The sequence below is a fragment of the Electrona antarctica genome, assembly GCF_951216825.1.
Source record: "Electrona antarctica genome assembly, chromosome: 16".
NCBI lineage: Eukaryota > Metazoa > Chordata > Actinopteri > Myctophiformes > Myctophidae > Electrona > Electrona antarctica.
This window is the reverse complement of record NC_136797.1, coordinates 7415785-7434617: the sequence shown is the minus strand read 5'-3', so window position 1 is coordinate 7434617 and position 18833 is coordinate 7415785. Positions and strand designations below refer to the sequence as shown.

Sequence of the window (18833 nt, the reverse complement as noted above, 5' to 3'; positions counted from 1 at the left end):
CAACTAGGGGACACTGAGACACGGGAAAGCCAAAGACTGCGGAGAGGGTATCAAAAAAGTTTTGGGCAGCAGTGAAAAGTGAAGACAGACGGTACAGGAGTCATTAGTGTTGGGGGAACATTGTGCTCAACCTGGCCTTGGTATAGTGCAGGGGTGGGCAACTTTGACGATGGAGAGGGCCACTATATTTCACACTCACTCCCTAGGGCCATATATTACTGTCGTCACAAAAATAGCTGATCTACAAGCTCAAAACAACGCGTTTTGAGCTTGTAGATCGGCTATTTTTTGCTATATTCGAATTGAAATGTTGAATTATTTTTTACTATTTTTGAATTGGAATCCTGAAAATTAACATTTTTATGTAATTTCAAATGCCTTTTAATTATACTTGTGTTGAGCAATGAGCTACTAATTTAGACTGAAGTAATTAAAGCGGGTCATGTTTGCATGTTGTGGAATTGTAAACAACTGAAACCAATATTATATCAGTATCCTGACATTAACCTGAGGGCCACATTAAGTGAAGGTGGGGGCCGCATGTGGCCCCCGGGCCGCCAGTTGCCCACCCCTGGTATAGTGTGTCCTATCATGGACCACTTTGATTTGGATAAGACACATACGGGCACATAAACAAGACCAGTTTATCCTTGAACCAGTGATTTTAAAGGGAACCAAACCACTGATTTTAACCAGAATGCCAATGTTCTGATGAGATTATCGCGCAAAAAAACCTCACGTATTCTATGTATTCAGAGTTTGACATTAGCTGACGTCCATCTCTCTCTCTCTCTCTCTCTCTCTCTCTCTCTCTCTCTCTCTCTCTCTCTCTCTCTCTCTCTCTCTCTCTCTCTCTCTCTCTCTCTCTCTCTGTGTGTGTGTCGCAGGTATCGAATGTACAGGAAAAGTCAAACGACTGGCTTCCCCTCTTTAATTACAATCTTCTCTGCTCCTAACTACCTGGATGTATACAATAACAAAGGTATGATTACAATCTTCTCTGCTCCTAACTACCTGGATGTATACAATAACAAAGGTATGCTTACAATCTTCTCTGCTCCTAACTACCTGGATGTATACAATAACAAAGGTATGATTACAATCTTCTCTGCTCCTAACTACCTGGATGTATACAATAACAAAGGTATGATTACAATCTTCTCTGCTCCTAACTACCTGGATGTATACAATAACAAAGGTATGATTACAATCTTCTCTGCTCCTAACTACCTGGATGTATACAATAACAAAGGTATGCTTACAATCTTCTCTGCTCCTAACTACCTGGATGTATACAATAACAAAGGTATGATTACAATCTTCTCTGCTCCTAACTACCTGGATGTATACAATAACAAAGGTATGATTACAATCTTCTCTGCTCCTAACTACCTGGATGTATACAATAACAAAGGTATGATTACAATCTTCTCTGCTCCTAACTACCTGGATGTATACAATAACAAAGGTATTAATTACAATCTTCTCTGCTCCTAACTACCTGGATGTATACAATAACAAAGGTATGATTACAATCTTCTCTGCTCCTAACTACCTGGATGTATACAATAACAAAGGTATGATTACAATCTTCTCTGCTCCTAACTACCTGGATGTATACAATAACAAAGGTATGCCATGTCAACTGTGTAGGCTTAACCCATTTTGACCTGAGGACGATTCTACAAAATGTCTTCTAAATCTTCTAAAAAAATGTATTTTCTGAAAAACCTATGTTTCTATGTCTGTGTTGCTCCAGCTTTTTCATGTCAACAACCCCCAGAATTATCTGAATTTGGCCTCCGACCCCCATCTGAAAAATATGTTCTTCCAGGGACCTCCCAGAAGCAAAGATTTGAGTTAAAAAATGTTTGCTTTGAAATAATATATATATTCCAAATTTACGCCACATTTTCACGATTTTTCAAAAATAGCAGAGCTACAAGCTCGTAGCGCGCCACTCGGTGGCGCGCTACGAGCTTGTAGATCTGCTATTTTATAATAGCTAAAGCATAACGTAATGCTATAAAACACCAAAAGGGGTTCCCGCCCCAAAATGGCCTAAAGCGGTCAGAACCGCAGACTCACTCCCGATCTTCCGCCGTAGTCTGAAAAACCCACCTCTTCAGACTCCATCTTAGCCCGAAGCACTTACCGACCTTAACAGGCGTATGCAAATGCTCGACTTATGAATGCATAGTTTATTTTGGTCTTAAAACAACATGTACATGATTATTACAGCAACAAACATGTAAATTAGATGGCATCTTATGTAGACATAGCACTCTATAGTGTATTACGCATAGTTTCATTATATAGATTTGTATGTATATTTTATGTATTGCCATGTGTTCTTGCTTACTGTAAATCACTCTGGATTAACCCATTTTGGGCGGGAACTAAATGCTAAAGGCCTGAATTGTAAAATTCTGACAGTATAGAACATCACCAAACCCGGTACTATTTTGTTAAAAAAAAGTATATATTCTAAATTGTCAACGTCCTGTTAATTCCACAATTTGAAGATCCAGATCCTCAGATCCAATCCAACGTAAAAAACAAAAACAAATCCAACTCTGTGTCTCATCAGCTATTGTTATAATCTAGCTATTGAAAAATAGCAGATCTACAAGCTCATAGCGCGCCACCGAGTGGCGCGCTATGAACTTGCAGGTCTGCTATTTTTGAAAAAACATAACTATTTAAAAAAATAATGAATCAAAATTTGAAGGTTTTCAGAAACCTTAGGTCAGGCCCTAGAAGGCGTTCCCAGATTCAGCCTCAGGTATCAATGGGTTAATAGTGGAAATAGCTGATCTAAACCTCACAACGTGTTGCGATGTGACGCCTTGTGAGCTTGTAGATCTTGGGAATTTGAAAAAAATGTCAACATGAAAACAATTATGCAAAATAATTGCGATTATTACAATTGGGCAATTATTGAAGTGTGTGTGTGTTAGGGCATTCACTTCTAGTCATTTTTACTAGTTGACTAGTTGCCTAGTTGACTAGTCGAATAGTTGTTTAACTCTTAGCCTGCCGCCATTAATTAATCCCTCGATTGCGTATTGCCATGGTTTAATCACGCGTGACACTTACTTTGAAGAGCCAAATATCCGTAATCGCATTTTACTATGAAACCATTCCGTGTGTGTTGACGAAGCTGGTGCTCGTTCTCTCGGTCGGTGGTGGAAAAAGTGGACCGCGAGTATCACAGCGCCTGCTACAGGCCGTTGAAAACGCTTGTCTGGGACAAAGCGTCCTCTGCAATGTCGCTTCTGGAGATAAAGCCGTCTGAAAACAGAGCCGACAATGTTAGTGGATGCGCGCGCATTTTCAAAATGGCCGCGCCCATTGTGTCAGAAGCATAACAAAGCTAACTGACGGTAGATTTCGATACGATCGTATTAAAACATGCATTAATGAATACATCGCTGTTAAAACGGCTTTTCCGTTTGTGGCAGGCTACAAGATTCTACGTTTTAAAATTCCTATGTTCCTGGCGGGTAAACGATTAACTACCTATTATGTAAAAAAAAAATATATATATATATATATATATATATATATATTTTTTTTTTTAAATAAATATTTGTACATTGAAAAACTGTGTACATGGTGACTATAACTATAATCTACCTGATATTGAGGCCTACAAAATTTTCTTTTTTTCTTATCAACTAGTCAACTAGTACCAACAAGGTCGACTAGTGGATTTACTAGTCGAGTAAACTAGTCGACTAGTTGCTTAATGCCCTACTGTGTGTCCGTGTGTGTGTGTGTGTGTGTGTGTGTGTCCGTGTGTGTGCGTGTCCGTGCGTGTGCCCGTGCAGCGGCGGTGCTGAAGTACGAGAACAACGTGATGAACATCCGTCAGTTCAACTGCTCCCCTCATCCCTACTGGCTGCCCAACTTCATGGATGTCTTCACCTGGTCACTGCCCTTTGTGGGAGAGAAAGGTCAGAGGTCAAACTATTCACCTGGTCACTGCCCTTTGTGGGAGAGAAAGGTCAGAGGTCAAACTATTCTTCACCTGGTCACTGCCCTTTGTGGGAGAGAAAGGTCAGAGGTCAAACCATTCTTCACCTGGTCACTGCCCTTTGTGGGAGAGAAAGGTCAGAGGTCAAACCATTCTTCACCTGGTCACTGCCCTTTGTGGGAGAGAGAGGTCAGAGGTCAAACTATTTTTCACCTGGTCACTGCCCTTTGTGGGAGAGAGGTCAGAGGTCAAACCATTCTTCACCTGGTCACTGCCCTTTGTGGGAGAGAAAGGTCAGAGGTCAAACCATTCTTCACCTGGTCACTGCCCTTTGTGGGAGAGAAAGGTCAGAGGTCAAACTATTCTTCACCTGGTCACTGCCCTTTGTGGGAGAGAAAGGTCAGAGGTCAAACTATTCTTCACCTGGTCACTGCCCTTTGTGGGAGAGAAAGGTCAGAGGTCAAACTATTCTTCACCTGGTCACTGCCCTTTGTGGGAGAGAAAGGTCAGAGGTCAAACTATTCTTCACCTGGTCACTGCCCTTTGTGGGAGAGAAAGGTCAGAGGTCAAACTATTCTTCACCTGGTCACTGCCCTTTGTGGGAGAGAAAGGTCAGAGGTCAAACTATTCTTCACCTGGTCACTGCCCTTTGTGGGAGAGAAAGGTCAGAGGTCAAACTATTCTTCACCTGGTCACTGCCCTTTGTGGGAGAGAGAGGTCAGAGGTCAAACTATTCTTCACCTGGTCACTGCCCTTTGTGGGAGAGAAAGGTCAGAGAGGTCAAACTATTCTTCACCTGGTCACTGCCCTTTGTGGGAGAGAGAGGTCAGAGGTCAAACTATTCTTCACCTGGTCACTGCCCTTTGTGGGAGAGAGAGGTCAGAGGTCAGAGAGGTCAAACCATTCCTCAGGCACGCATCATGCAGAGACATGCAGTGAATGTTTAGAGGGGCAGGGTCGGGGTCAGACATTTGTAAAGGGGTATTTTTGTGCCAGACATTTTCTTTTGACATTTTGTACCCCAGAAGTTGGTGTTCGTACACTGTATTTATGTGTATTGACTAGGGCTTTATTTATTTAAATTGGTGTGCGTACACTGTATTTATGTGTATTGACTAGGGCTTGGTTGGTGTGCGTACACTGTATTTATGTGTATTGACTAGGGCTTGGTTGGTGTGCGTACACTGTATTTATGTGTATTGACTAGGGCTTGGTTGGTGTGCGTACACTGTATTTATGTGTATTGACTAGGGCTTGGTTGGTGTGCGTACACTGTATTTATGTGTATTGACTAGGGCTTGGTTGGTGTGCGTACACTGTATTTATGTGTATTGACTAGGGCTTGGTTGGTGTGCGTACACTGTATTTATGTGTATTGACTAGGGCTTGGTTGGTGTGCGTACACTGTATTTATGTGTATTGACTAGGGCTTGGTTGGTGTGCGTACACTGTATTTATGTGTATTGACTAGGGTTAGGGTTAAATTGGTGTGCGTACACTGTATTTATGTGTATTGACTAGGGTTAGGGTTAAATTGGTGTGCGTACACTGTATTTATGTGTATTGACTAGGGTTAGGGTTAAATTGGTGCGCGTACACTGTATTTATGTGTATTGACTAGGGCTTTAAATTGGTGTGCGTACACTGTATTTATGTGTATTGACTAGGGTTAGGGTTAAATTGGTGTGCGTACACTGTATTTATGTGTATTGACTAGGGCTTTAAATTGGTGTGCGTACACTGTATTTATGTGTATTGACTAGGGTTAGGGTTAAATTGGTGTGCGTACACTGTATTTATGTGTATTGACTAGGGCTTTAAATTGGTGTGCGTACACTGTATTTATGTGTATTGACTAGGGCTTTAAATTGGTGTGCGTACACTGTATTTATGTGTATTGACTAGGGCTTTAAATTGGTGTGCGTACACTGTATTTATGTGTATTGACTAGGGCTTTATTTATTTAAATTGGTGTGCGTACACTGTATTTATGTGTATTGACTAGGGCTTTCGCTTCTAGTGATTTTTAGTAGTTGCCTACTTTACTAGTCGACTGTTCAACTACCTATTATGAAAAAATATATTTTTATTTAATTTAAAAAAATATATGTACATTTAAAAACTACGTACGTTGGGGACTATAGTCTATAGCATTCTAGCTGATCTTTCGGCCTACAAAAACTGGAGGGAACCCCCCCCCCCCCCCCTTTCCTTTTCTAGTCAACTAGTAGGCTACCAACGGGGTAAACCCATGAATAAAAACTCTAAAAAAAGGTACAATACATCTAAATATACAATACACAACACAGAATCCCTTTACAGCAGTTCTGTGTGAGGGGACACACCACCAGTATGTGCTGTTCGTTTTCTATACCAGTCTCACATTGACAAAAACGCCGCTTTACAGTATGTGTTTGCGTACGGTGTAGTGATCATATACTGTGTTTTTGTGCAGTGACAGAGATGCTGGTGAATGCGTTAAATATTTGTACAGTGTGTTTGTGTACAGTGTAGTGATCATGTGTGTATTTGTGTAGTGACGGAGATGCTGGTGAATGTGTTAAATATTTGTACAGTGTGTGTGTTTGTGTACTGTGTATTGATCATATGTATATTTTGTGTATTTGTGTAGTGACAGATGCTGGTGAATGTGTTAAATATCTGTGCAGTGTGTTTGTGTACGGTGTAGTGATCATATGTATATTTTGTGTATTTGTGTAGTGACAGAGATGCTGGTGAATGTGTTAAATATCTGCTCGGACGATGAGCTCATGTCAGAAGGGGACGACACCTGCGAAGGTAAGACGTTGAACATCCATTATACCTTTTTCTCCTGTACCCTCAACCCCTCCTGTACCCTCAACCCCTCCTGTACCCTCAACCCCTCCTGTACCCTCAACCCCTCCTGTACCCTCAACCCCTTCTGTACCCTCAGCCCCTTCTGTACCCTCATTCCCTCCTGTACCCTCATTCCCTCCTGTACCCTCATTCCCTCCTGTACCCTCAACCCCTCCTGTACCCTCAACCCCTCCTGTACCCTCATTCCCTCCTGTACCCTCAACCCCTCCTGTACCCTCATTCCCTCCTGTACCCTCAACCCCTCCTGTACCCTCAATCCCTCCTGTACCCTCAACCCCTCCTGTACCATCAGGAGGGGTTGAGCAGACCTACAAGCTCGTAGCGCGCCACTCGGTGGCGCGCTATGAGCTTGTAGATCTGCTATTTTTCAATAGCTAAATTATAGCATAATGTCCCTCCCAAAATGGGTTAAAACCAGAATGTCAAACTACCGTATTAATTAGTACTAGTGCTGCTCACCAACACGGTGAGTAACAGCTGAGAGCCGGGTGAGTATTTTATTAGGAGGATTTAATTCCCCCGTCCGGTTGCTTCCCTCGTCTGGAAGGTGTTAGTTCAGTTAGATAAACGGCCTATGATGGTTCCTGTTCTTGACCTCACCCTGCGTTTCAGATGGAACTCCAGCTCTCAGAAAGGAGGTGATCAGAAACAAGATCCGAGCGATTGGGAAGATGGCCCGGGTCTTCTCCGTCCTCAGGTGTGTTCGCTTACCTTTACCTTCACTGTTTGCACAACACCGTCTGTCTCCAGAACACCGTCTGTCTCCAGGGTTTGTTTAGATGCTTGTAAGTTATAAGTTATAAATATGATTTAATATCTTTATTGATCCTGCTGGGGAAAATCTGTTCCTAGGTGGAAAAACGGGTCTCCCTTGAAAATAAAATGATGTTTTCAATATTAATTGGACTACTCGGATAAGGAAATCCTACGCATGCCTTCATCAGGGTGACTGATGAAGGCATTGTATGGTTCGTAATGGTTCGTCCGAAGCTTATTGCGTATCAAACTGAAGGTCCTTGAAATGAAAATGGTTGGCAATCACTGCTATAGAGCTGTAAAAATGTTCTCTTACCCTGTCATATCTTTTCTAATGGGGGTCCGTGGGCTAATGAGTGTCAATTTGGGGGTCCTTGACCCCCAAATTGGAAACCACTGCCCTAGAAAAGTAATGCAGTGTGAAATAAGACATGTCGTCTAATGTGTGTGCGTGTGTGTGTGTGTGTGTGTGTGTGTGTGTGTGTGTGTGTGTGTGTGTGTGTGTGTGTGTGTGTGTGTGTGTGTGTGTGTGTGTGTGTGTGTGTGTGTGTGTGTGTGTGTGTGTGTGTGTGTGTGTGTGTGTGTGTGTGTGTGTGTGTGTGTGTGTGTGTGTGTGTGTGTGTGTGTGTGTGTGTGTGTGTGTGTGTGTGTGTGTGTGTGTGTGTGTGTGTGTGTGTGTGTGTGTGTGTGTGTGTGTGTGTGTGTGTTTTCCCATGGCCAGAGAGGAGAATGAGAGTGTGCTGCAGCTCAAGGGGCTGACCCCCACTGGGGCTCTGCCTATGGGGGTCCTGTCTGGCGGACGAGAGACCCTGCAAAGCGGTAACGACCCCACAACACATCACATCACAACATGACATGACAAAACACACCAATACACACAACACATCACATCACAACATGACATGACAAAACACACCAATACACACAGCACAACGTCGACTCCCAACCTGTGGGCCATGAGGATATATATATATATATATATATATATACATATATACACGGTGCTTATAGGGCATGCAAACGGCAGGTAGGAAACACTAAACAGGTCGCCCATCTCACATATACGCGAACGTATAACGGCGTGTGTGAGATATGAGAGACAGAGAGAGAGAGAATAGTTATGGCGGCATTGAGAGGAATGCGGTGAAACGTTACATTAGTCCATTATCTATTTTATCCTCTTTATTCTGACATTGTTTATGGTGAGAAGTCTACTTGTTGTATTTCACACAAGTACTCAAGTAGGCTTAATAAATCCCATTTTTGGCGAACTGAAAGAGCTCTAGCACTAAACACTCAAACACCAACTTTATACACTTGATGCAGATCTAATATGTAGGCCATCACATCCCAGATGGTGCCAGTAGGTGTGTCAGCCTTGCATGCCCTATTGATAATATAACATTAATATAAAATTAATTATGTACCAAAAAAAAAAGGTTCTGGTATTCCCTCTTTAAAATAATACGTTTTCATCGTGATGCAGAACTTGAATGTATATTACACAGATCAAAGTCATTTTCATGAGACTAAAACACTATTAGAATAGAGTCAAACTATATCAATGGAATACAGTACATGTTACGTGGCTTAAACTGTACATTGTAAATTCATGTTCCGAAGATGCAATCTTCCAAAAAACCCTCCTGATCTCGGACATCCATTATTGGCTTGTGGTGGACATTTTAGGGCTCAGATTGAGATCAAAGTACCATGTTTAGAGCTTAATAAAACATTAAAATAAACATGCTCTGAAAATGCACACGGTCCAACACTTCACGGTCCAGAGTAAAGGTTAGGAACCGACTACAATACCACACACACACACACACACACACACACACACACACACACACACACACACACTCATTTTAACTCCAACTAACACTAACCTCTTGTGCTTGCAAACAAGCTCTGAAATTAACCATCCCACGTGACCCCAGGCCAGCCTACACACACACATACACGCACGTGCACGCACACACACACACACACAATGACGGTGTGCAGATGAGCTTCTACTTAACCCATTTAGGCCTGACGTCGAAATAAGAAAAACGTTCGCCCTGAAAGAATATATATTCAAAGATTTGTGCCGCATTTTTATGATTTTTCAAAAATAGCAGACCTACAAGCTCGTAGCGTGCCACTCGGTGGCGCGCTATGAGCTTGTAGATCTGCTATTTTTCAATAGCTAAAGTATAACATAATGCTTAGTTAAAACACCAAAAGGGGTTCCCGCCCAAAATAGGTTAACAGGGCCTGAGCGATATGGGTTGTTTGGGGCCTATTATCTGGTAGTACAAAGGGACTGATGTCCAAGTATAGGGATGGGTGTGGGACTTTTAAACGGTTAACTATGTACACACAAAAACTGCCTCCCCCCTCCCTGGTCAACCGGGGCGCCTGATGGAGGGGAAAGCAACTCCTCATGCATAGAAGGAAGCATGAGGTCAGCCCGTTGCTCTCCCCAGGTTGGCAGAGGGAGTGTAGAGCCCAGGATTACATTAGATAATTGAGTACCACAGACGAAAAACAGTCTAAGTCCAAATTTCAGACTGACCCCTCCACGAAAAGGCCTCGTTGTCCTGAACCCTTATCTATCATTTATATATTATGGATCAATAGTGTGGACTTAGACTGTTATTCGTCTGTGGTACTGACACTGGGTGAAAAAAAATGGGTTACAAAATTGTGGGATTAAAAACGATAGAAAAAAACCATGTACACACTATCCTGTGTATCGATTTAATGTAAGTATGTATATAATACTAATTATGATTCATATGTATAATGTGCCACAGTGCAGACTGCAGAAGGTGTTGAGTCAACAGTGGTGTCAGGGCGCTCTCTGCTGGACAAACTGCATAATTACACCATTGTTTTTAAATTACACCATGTGTCTTTTTCTGCAGTAAGAATAATTTAATATATCGTATTAAAATAATATATTGTGCACCGTGAACAACATAACACGATTTTATATATCTTCAATAGTACCAAGAAAGTAAGGTGGGCCAATATGGTCTGATAAAATTGGCGTGCTGCCAACCGATATATCGCTCTGGCCCTACACGTCTATCCTTAAACGCATTAAAACCGGGAAATCATCCGTGTCATTTCAGATTTTTAGCAATTGGCTATTCAAAAATGGCAGATCTACACGAGCTCAAAGCGTGGCAATTCGTGCCTCGCTGCGAGCTTACAGTGCATCTGCTATTTTGGAACATTTTGGGGGGGAAAATCTTGCGTGATTACTAGTGATTTTTAGAAGGCATTTGGGTTTGTAGAATCGGCCTCGCGTCTTATCAACAGAAGATTCTGTTCTAAATCTAAGAATCATCCTGTGAAAATGAAAACATTTCCCACATCCATGATTGATTGAAGCTCACTCACACATAGTCTCTCTCCCTCACAGAATGCCCCCTCATATAATAACACTGTGATGCATTGGTTCCCAAAGTGGTGTCCGGGGGTCCTTCAGGGAGCTCCAGGGGGTCCTTGAGGGAGCTCCAGGGGGTCCCCTAGCTAAATGATACGTTTGTAACCAAATGGAACCTTATAGGTCTGTAACTTTGAGAGTATACAAATACATTTGCTTTCATTTGTACACTCTCAGAGTTAAATTAACATTGATTTGACAATATAAATTGGGGTCTCAAACTGGTTGGTTACAAACTCTCCATTTAGCTGGGGACCACCTGGAACCCCCTCAAGTACCACTGGTGGTCCCCGGACCACTGGTTGAAAAACCACTGGCCCACATTCACCTCCAGGATGGTCGGCCTGGACGCTACAGCGGGTCGGCAGTGATGTCCCCTCAAAAACGTTCCAACTTCTGTGGCAAAGCAGATAACAGTATAGTACACTGCTCAAAGAAATGAAGGGAACATTCATTTTGATCCCTTAAAGCAGGGGTTCTCAACGTTTTTGGCCGGGGACCCCCGGAAATGCTTTGGCAATGTCTCGGGACCCCCGCCCCGCCCCCTCCCGACCCCCAATATAAATTGACTGCTACAATAACCTTAAACCATTTTGGGCGGGAACCCCTTTTGGTGTTTTAAGCATTGTTATAATTTAGCTATTGAAAAATAGCAGATCTACAAGCTCATAGCGCGCCACCGAGTGGCGCGCTACAAGCTTGTAGATCTGCTATTTTTGAAAAAAAGTGAAAATAAAATGTAAAAATAAATCTTTTTTTTTTTTTTTTTTTTTTTTTTGAAAATAATTTGGGGACCCCCTAAAATAATGTGGCGACCCCCCGAGGGGTCGCGACCCACGGGTTGAGAACCCCTGCCTTAAAGGAGAATTCCATACAAAAAGGCTTTCTTTGTTGTAGTTACGTCCCCACCAAAGAGGGGTGTTATTTTGTGCAAAAGCTCCGTATTGGCTATTTCCCCTACCATAAGCCCTAAATGAATTGCATTGAATTGAATGGGAATTGAATGGGGCTTTGGGGTGTTGTGCTAATTCGCTTATTTTCATCGCTCAAAATGTAAAAAACAATTGTATACAGTATATCCTCTCTTCATAATGTAAATAATATCCCAAGCGGCACACTTTACTACTTATTTCGATGGAAATAAGCGAATTAGCACAACACCCCCATAGCCCCATTCAATTCCCATTCAATGCAATTCATTGAGGGCTTATGGTAGGGGAAATAGCCAATAAGGAGTTTTTGCACAAAAAAAAACACCTGGACCTCTTTGGTGGGGACGTAACGACTACAAAGAAAGGTAAAAAAGCCTTCTAGTATGGAATTCTCCTTTAATTTGTCTTAGCCGTTTTCGTGAAGCAGCGTATATACTGAATCTAAACGCCAGTGTCCCGCTGTTGTCTGCTCGACTGCCGGCAGAGTGAATTTGGGCCTTTTTATTTTTATTTTTTATTTTTGTACATGCCTTGCCTCTAACTCATGAATGTATTATTATTATTACTGCCATGTTGAATGGGGGGGGGGGGGGGGGGGTGTATGTATGTATGATCTGTGAACTAAATGATAACAGGACTGACTGATTTGCAGTGATAATGTGACAGACTGACTGAATGTTGCATTGATAACCTTGCCACTCTCTCTCCGTTGGTTTTGGGCATGGCTCTTCCTTCTACTACTCACGCTTACACAGCCACCGTAGAGGCCGAAGAGGCACGAGGTACGCAAGTCCATCTATCATCTCTTTTCCTCCTCCTCCTCCTCCTCCTCCTCCCCACCTTTACGTTGACCTCATCATAACTGTTAACTGTTCATGCCTGACCCTCCTGTCTCCTGTTGCAACAACACTCATACATTCATTCATACATTCATTCATTCCGTTTGTGTGAAATATGATGTCGTTAACCCATTTTGGGGCGAGAACCCCTGTTGGTGTTAGCATTATGTTATGCTTTAGCTATTGAAAAATAGCAGATCTACAAGCTCGTAGCGCGCCACCGAGTGGCGCGCTACGAGCTTGTAGGTCTGCTATTTTTGAAAAACCAAAGAACGACTGACGTAGAAACATAGCTTTTTCCGAAAACTGTCAGGATGTAGAAGACATTTTTAGAATCTGATCTCAGGTCAAAATGGGTTAAAATGTGTCCTTAAACCCTCCTCCCACATAACCTCCATCCCACCAACTCACTGCGACGTCCAAACTGAGTTTGCACACATTAGGCATCAATCTGATATGTAGTACGAGTTACACACTAGATAGATCGTGTTTATTTGTAAACTGTTAACCGTCTGTTCAGAATAACCGTTTCATCCAATAACCCAAGTTGATGCTTGTTTTGTTGCTGTTGGGCAGAAACCACCCCCCCCCCCCTTTTTGTTGTAACTTATTGCCCTACTTGGTCATACTACAGTGTACTACAAAAGTAGCAAAACATTGTTTATGAAGATGGAAAGATTTAGATCTCATACTTTGCATTTTTCGTCCCGGTTTTGGACATAATTATGAATTCCACCTCGACAGCATCAGCCATTTAATTATAGGTTAGAAAATAAATTAAAAGTGCCATACTGCCGGTGGCCACGAGATGGGGTCGTAGCCAGTGCCAGCCGCATTTGGAAAAAGGTCACGAGATCGCTAGTTGATGTAAACACAGCATGAACTTGATGTGAAAGTCGGCCATCTTACTGAGGTCCAAAGGGGCCGTAGTAAGATGCGGATCCGTGTTATTATCATAACTAAGTCAATCTGAGGCGTAATCAAGCGCCGAATATCGCATTTTTTGCATATTATGAGCCATAATGCTCGCACACACGGCTTGTGCGTGTGCACGGGTGTGCACATGGGATTTTTGGCCGTTTTTACTTGAAAATCGGTCGGAGATAGCTAAAAATGTTGCAACATGCTAGCGTGGTGCTAATCAAGTGGGGATTAATGCGCATTAAACAATATCTGTCTTTACGTCTCTGGCACCGCGGACAAAGCAGGGATGAGCTCGTCTTAACGTCCCTGGCACTTAAACTGTTTTAATGACTGAGAGCCCGAGCACTTCTTGGACAAGTTTTTGAGGTGCTCAACTCTGCTGCCGTTTGCAGTTACTCAAAGACATCGCGCTAAAAGGCTGGCCCAAGGAGAGAAAGGCAGAACCAAAACTGATTCAGCCTTATTGACAACTGGTGAACAACCTGAAAAACTTCCATATATTACCAGGTCTGGTAGACAGAGTAAACCACCTGTCAGATATGGGTATTGACTGAATATGAGTTGTAATGTGATTTGTTTTGTTTTGTGGGCACTTTGGTTATTATGTATGAAATAAGAAAGTAAAAAAAAAAAGAACGAGTTATAATTAAATATACTGGAACATAAAGTCGTCGTCCGCCTCATCGATACATCACAGACATAAAGAACTTAAAGTCGTCGTCCGCCTCATCGATACATCAGACACTAGATTTGAACATAAAGTCGTCGTCCGCCTCATCGATACATCACAGACACTAGATTTGAACATAAAGTCGTCGTCCGCCTCATCGATACCTCACAGACAGTCGTCCGCCTCATCGATACCTCACAGACAGTCGTCCGCCTCATCGATACCTCACAGACAGTCGTCCGCCTCATCGATACCTCACAGACAGTCGTCCGCCTCATCGATACCTCACAGACAGTCGTCCGCCTCATCGATACCTCACAGACACTAGATTTTGAAACTCGGGTAGCGCTGATGAGAGCACGACGTTAAGTCATATTGTCTACATTTGTGATGCCTCGAGGACAATCACATCTGGATGTTATACGTTGGTGATGTCCACCATCCATCCACAAGGCAAATTTGCCATTTTAATGAGATTAAAACCAATGAACCATCAGTCATTTTGCCACTGGTAAAGCCGTTAATCAACCATATACATTGATGGTGTGGTGACTGTGTTTGTAGTGAGTGAGTGATTTGCCATCAGGACTGTTAAGAGCAAATACAACTGTAGTCTTAAGTGTGTAAAGCTTTAATTCGGTAGAATATATATATATCAACAGAGGGTTATCCAACAGTAGGCTAAATGGGAAAAGTATCTGCTTGCTGTATATGGATCAATGAATAGATCGATCTATTGGTCTGCGGTCAAGGTTTAGGCCTGGCTCAAGGAGAGGACCCCCCTTGCCATGCATAGTCCACCATGTGGGCACCATGGGTTGGTGGAGCGACAGGCCCAAGGAGAGGACACCCCCTGCCATGCATAGTCCACCATGTGGGCACCATGGGTTGGTGGAGCGACAGGCCCAAGGAGAGGACACCCCCTGCCATGCATAGTCCACCATGTGGGCACCATGGGTTGGTGGAGCGACAGGCCCAAGGAGAGGACACCCCCTGCCATGCATAGTCCACCATGTGGGCACCATGGGTTGGTGGAGCGACAGGCCCAAGGAGAGGACACCCCCTGCCATGCATAGTCCACCATGTGGGCACCATGGGTTGGTGGAGCGACAGGCCCAAGGAGAGGACACCCCCTGCCATGCATAGTCCACCATGTGGGCACCATGGGTTGGCGGAGCGACAGGCCCAAGGAGAGGACACCCCCTGCCATGCATAGTCCACCATGTGGGCACCATGGGTTGGCGGAGCGACAGGCCCAAGGCCTGGCAGGAAGATCGTCCCTCTGTATGTGAAATAATTGATCGCTTTGGGATCCTCCTCTTCACGTCTGTGTGTTTGACCAAGATGTGTGCGTCGTCGTCCTCCTCCTCCTCCTCCTCTTCCTCCGCACGACGACGAGACCAGGAGAGAAGCAGCCAAGCGTTTTTGTTACAGCGTGCTTTACTTCTCTTTTATTATTACACCGTGTGCGAAAAGAGCTGAATCATGAACCAACAACAATGTGTTGCGGGGGCGGGGCAGCGCATTTCGGACCCCGTTGGCCAACAGAGCCCCCGTATGACGGAGCACGACACAAGCGAGCGGACAGTCACACGTACAGGGGGTCAGCTCATCTGACAGGTCCCGTGTGTCTCCGTCTTCGGTATGTAGAAGACCATGTCATGTGGGTCAATACATGATCGTCTGACATAATCACCATTATGTCATCAGCAAGGCATTCTTCCAGCTTTTAGTGTTATGTTCACAAACCTTGTCCTACACAAACATTAAATTCACATTGACAATGAATGGAGAACTTTACGTCATTCTGTCTGAGCAAATAGGCATAGTCTCTATTTTACGTCTCACTTCACACAGGTGTGATTTTGTCATTGCAAAGTGATGCGTAAACAACAGAGTGTTGTGTTCCAGCCCAAGGTGAAGTTGCCTGTTGTACGTTTAGAACCCTAGCATCACTTCTCTGGGCATGACATGGCAACCATCCAGCAACAAAAGCTCACTCACTCATAGCAACGCATTGTGAGATTGTAGATTGATTATTTGTTGGTATATAACGATTCTACCGTTTGCATCTTTTGTGGTCATCCATCAGTACAGTGTGAGTCCATAAGCACAGTGAGTCTCAGCGCCAGCGGGATGTGGTCGGTGAGGCCGGCCAGCTGGCTCACAAACGTAAAGCCCTCCACTCGCGTCCGGCAGCGCTCCGACACGGCGCTCTGCCCGTAGAGGATGTAGTCGATGCGACGGCCCACCCAGGGCTGCCCGGGCTCGGGGTAAACCAGGGGAGGAGAGCCCGGCGCGGCCACGGGCGGGCACACGAAGCGCTTCCTCAAGGCCTCGTTCTCCAGAGTCCTCCGTAGGCTCTCCGGCGTGCGCGTCTCCTCTTGGTACAGCGTGGGCTGTTCCAGCAGGGTTCCGAGCGCCCACGGCCTCTCCCGTCCTGGCCCCGCCCTGCAGGGGTCTCTGTACTCCTCGAACACGCCGTGCCTCTGCTCCGGGCCGTCCCGCGGGGAGCAGTTGTCGAAGTTGAGATCTCCGCAGAGCACGTCGAACACCACCTCTTCTTCATCATCGGCTTGTCTGTTGTCGGCCTGAAACTCTCTGATCCACTCGCTCGCCATGTCGAGCTGCTCGCAGCGAATCTCGCCGTCGCCTGGCGGTGCGTGGAGATGCGCGCAGCTAAAATAGCCGACCGCTCGCTTCTTCCGATGGCGATCGTGGCCGACGAGCACCTTGGCCGAGAGCAGGCCCTTGGCGGCCAGCGCGTCCACCCCGCGGCCGTTGGGGAAGCAGTGGAAGCGGGCGTCCAGCACGGGGAAGCGGCTGGCCAGCAGCAGGCCGCTGTTGAGCAGCTTGAAGGAGGAGCAGCTTCGTCCCGCGTAGACGCCCACGTCGTACAGGACGTGGCCGAACAGCGGCCCCAGGCGGCCCGCCAGCTTCTCGGCCGCCCGCTTGTCGAACACCTCCTGCAGGCACAGGATGTCCAGGTCGGCGGGGAAGGTGGGCGAAACGTCCCCCGTCACCTCGACCATCACGTCCTCCTGGTTAGAGTCGTGGTTACTGTTGACGAGGAGGGTCACCGGTCGGTTGGGCATGCGAAGCACGTCATCGCTGCGAATGTGGCGTCGGCCGACGACGGCCCGCGCGATGCGCCGACCGATGGCGGCCGCTCGCCGCTGCGTGTGGCCCAGGTTGTTGAAGCGAGCCAGGCCGTCGGGCAACAGGCACACGTTGGCGGTGGCGAAGACGAACGTGGCCTTCTTCCCCTCCTCCAGCTCAAAGCCCCGGTCGGTCTCCCTCCTCTCCTCCTCCGCTGAGGACGACGACGGTGTCTGGCGGCGGTAGCAGAAGGGCCTGCGGGAGGCTTGGAGCGGCGCCCACAGCGCAAAGCCTAGCAGGGCCAGCGGAGCCGTGGTCACCACCAGGCAGACGAAGAGGAGGGAGCCGCAGAGCACCGTGAGAGGGTGGAGGAGGCAGCCCTCGTGGCCCCGTCGCTGGCTCCGCTCCAGGCTGGTGGACACGAGGCCGGCGATGAGCCGGTCCAGGCACCAGTAGCAGGGCAGGATGAGAGCCCAGGACACGGCGTGGAGGCCCGAGGCCAGCCCGCTGGAGAACGCAGACTCCCGCAGGGACATTTCCTCCTGCAGGGACATTTCCTCCTCACTGTCACGACGGGTGTCACCTCAACAAACCGCCTACTGGAAACGTCATTCAGTAATCCTGCTAGCACTTAACTTTAAGACAAAGTTACGGGTGTTAACGCCAACGTTGGTTGACCCCTCCTCCTGTGTCCCGTCCGCCAGCATTCTCGTGAATCGGATTATTGTTGAACTGTGTAGGGTGGCGACAGACAAGGCAGTGGAGACATGGCCATCTTTATAACCTTAATTCAAACCCCTTCATTCAAGAACCAAACTACTTCATGGGAGCGATTGTTAGTGTAACTAAGCAACTAATACTTCTTACCTGTGGATCTCACTCTGACGTCATCGACGACTTCATTGATGATGTCAGTCTGTTTAAATGTGTCGGGACGTTGGGATCTGACATCATGAATTCAGAAGACATAAAATGTGTGAATGAATATCCATCCATTGTCTTTGCCGGATATTTCTCTTTTTGAGTGGTGTAAACCACTCCTACAACTGGCTTTGTTAGTTTACGTGTCTGTCTGTCTGTCTGTACCAAAAAAAATCACACCCGTGTGAACTGAGTGGTGTAAGGTTTTATATAGCATGATCAGCTGTGGTCTGACGTAATGTCTGACGTAATGAAATCACACAAAATATGTTAAGTAAAAAAAGCTATCATTTTTGATAAATGTATGTATCACACCCGGATGTGATTTCACAACTGGCTTTTTTTGCGCAGAGAAAATGACCACGGTTGCTACGGTCATCCAGTTCACCCGGGTGTGATTTAATTACGTCAG

At 45.3% G+C, this 18833-nt stretch overlaps 2 protein-coding genes across 4 annotated transcripts in view; one reads left to right on the top strand and one right to left on the bottom strand.

The window, feature by feature from the left end:
* Positions 1–18833, top strand: part of LOC306939903 (serine/threonine-protein phosphatase 2B catalytic subunit gamma isoform-like) — a 46788-nt gene that overhangs the window by 24792 nt on the left and 3163 nt on the right. The window contains exons 8-13 of one of the 3 annotated variants that reach the window (XM_079524704.1): positions 888–982; positions 3834–3959; positions 6701–6778; positions 7463–7535; positions 8316–8413; positions 12724–12750. In XM_079524704.1, the coding sequence (XP_079380830.1) occupies positions 888–982; positions 3834–3959; positions 6701–6778; positions 7463–7535; positions 8316–8413; positions 12724–12750 (497 nt within the window). Of the gene's footprint in view, positions 1–887; positions 983–3833; positions 3960–6700; positions 6779–7450; positions 7536–8315; positions 8414–12723; positions 12751–18833 lie in introns of all 3 variants that reach the window. The other 2 variants (XM_079524703.1, XM_079524705.1) reach the window with 2 other exon arrangements.
* On the bottom strand, positions 16483–18054 carry LOC306940224 (sphingomyelin phosphodiesterase 5-like; the record flags this gene model as incomplete). The annotated part of the gene is made up of 1 exon (XM_079525247.1): positions 16483–18054. The coding sequence occupies one exon, from the start codon at positions 18052–18054 to the stop codon at positions 16483–16485; it is 1572 nt and encodes a 523-aa protein (XP_079381373.1).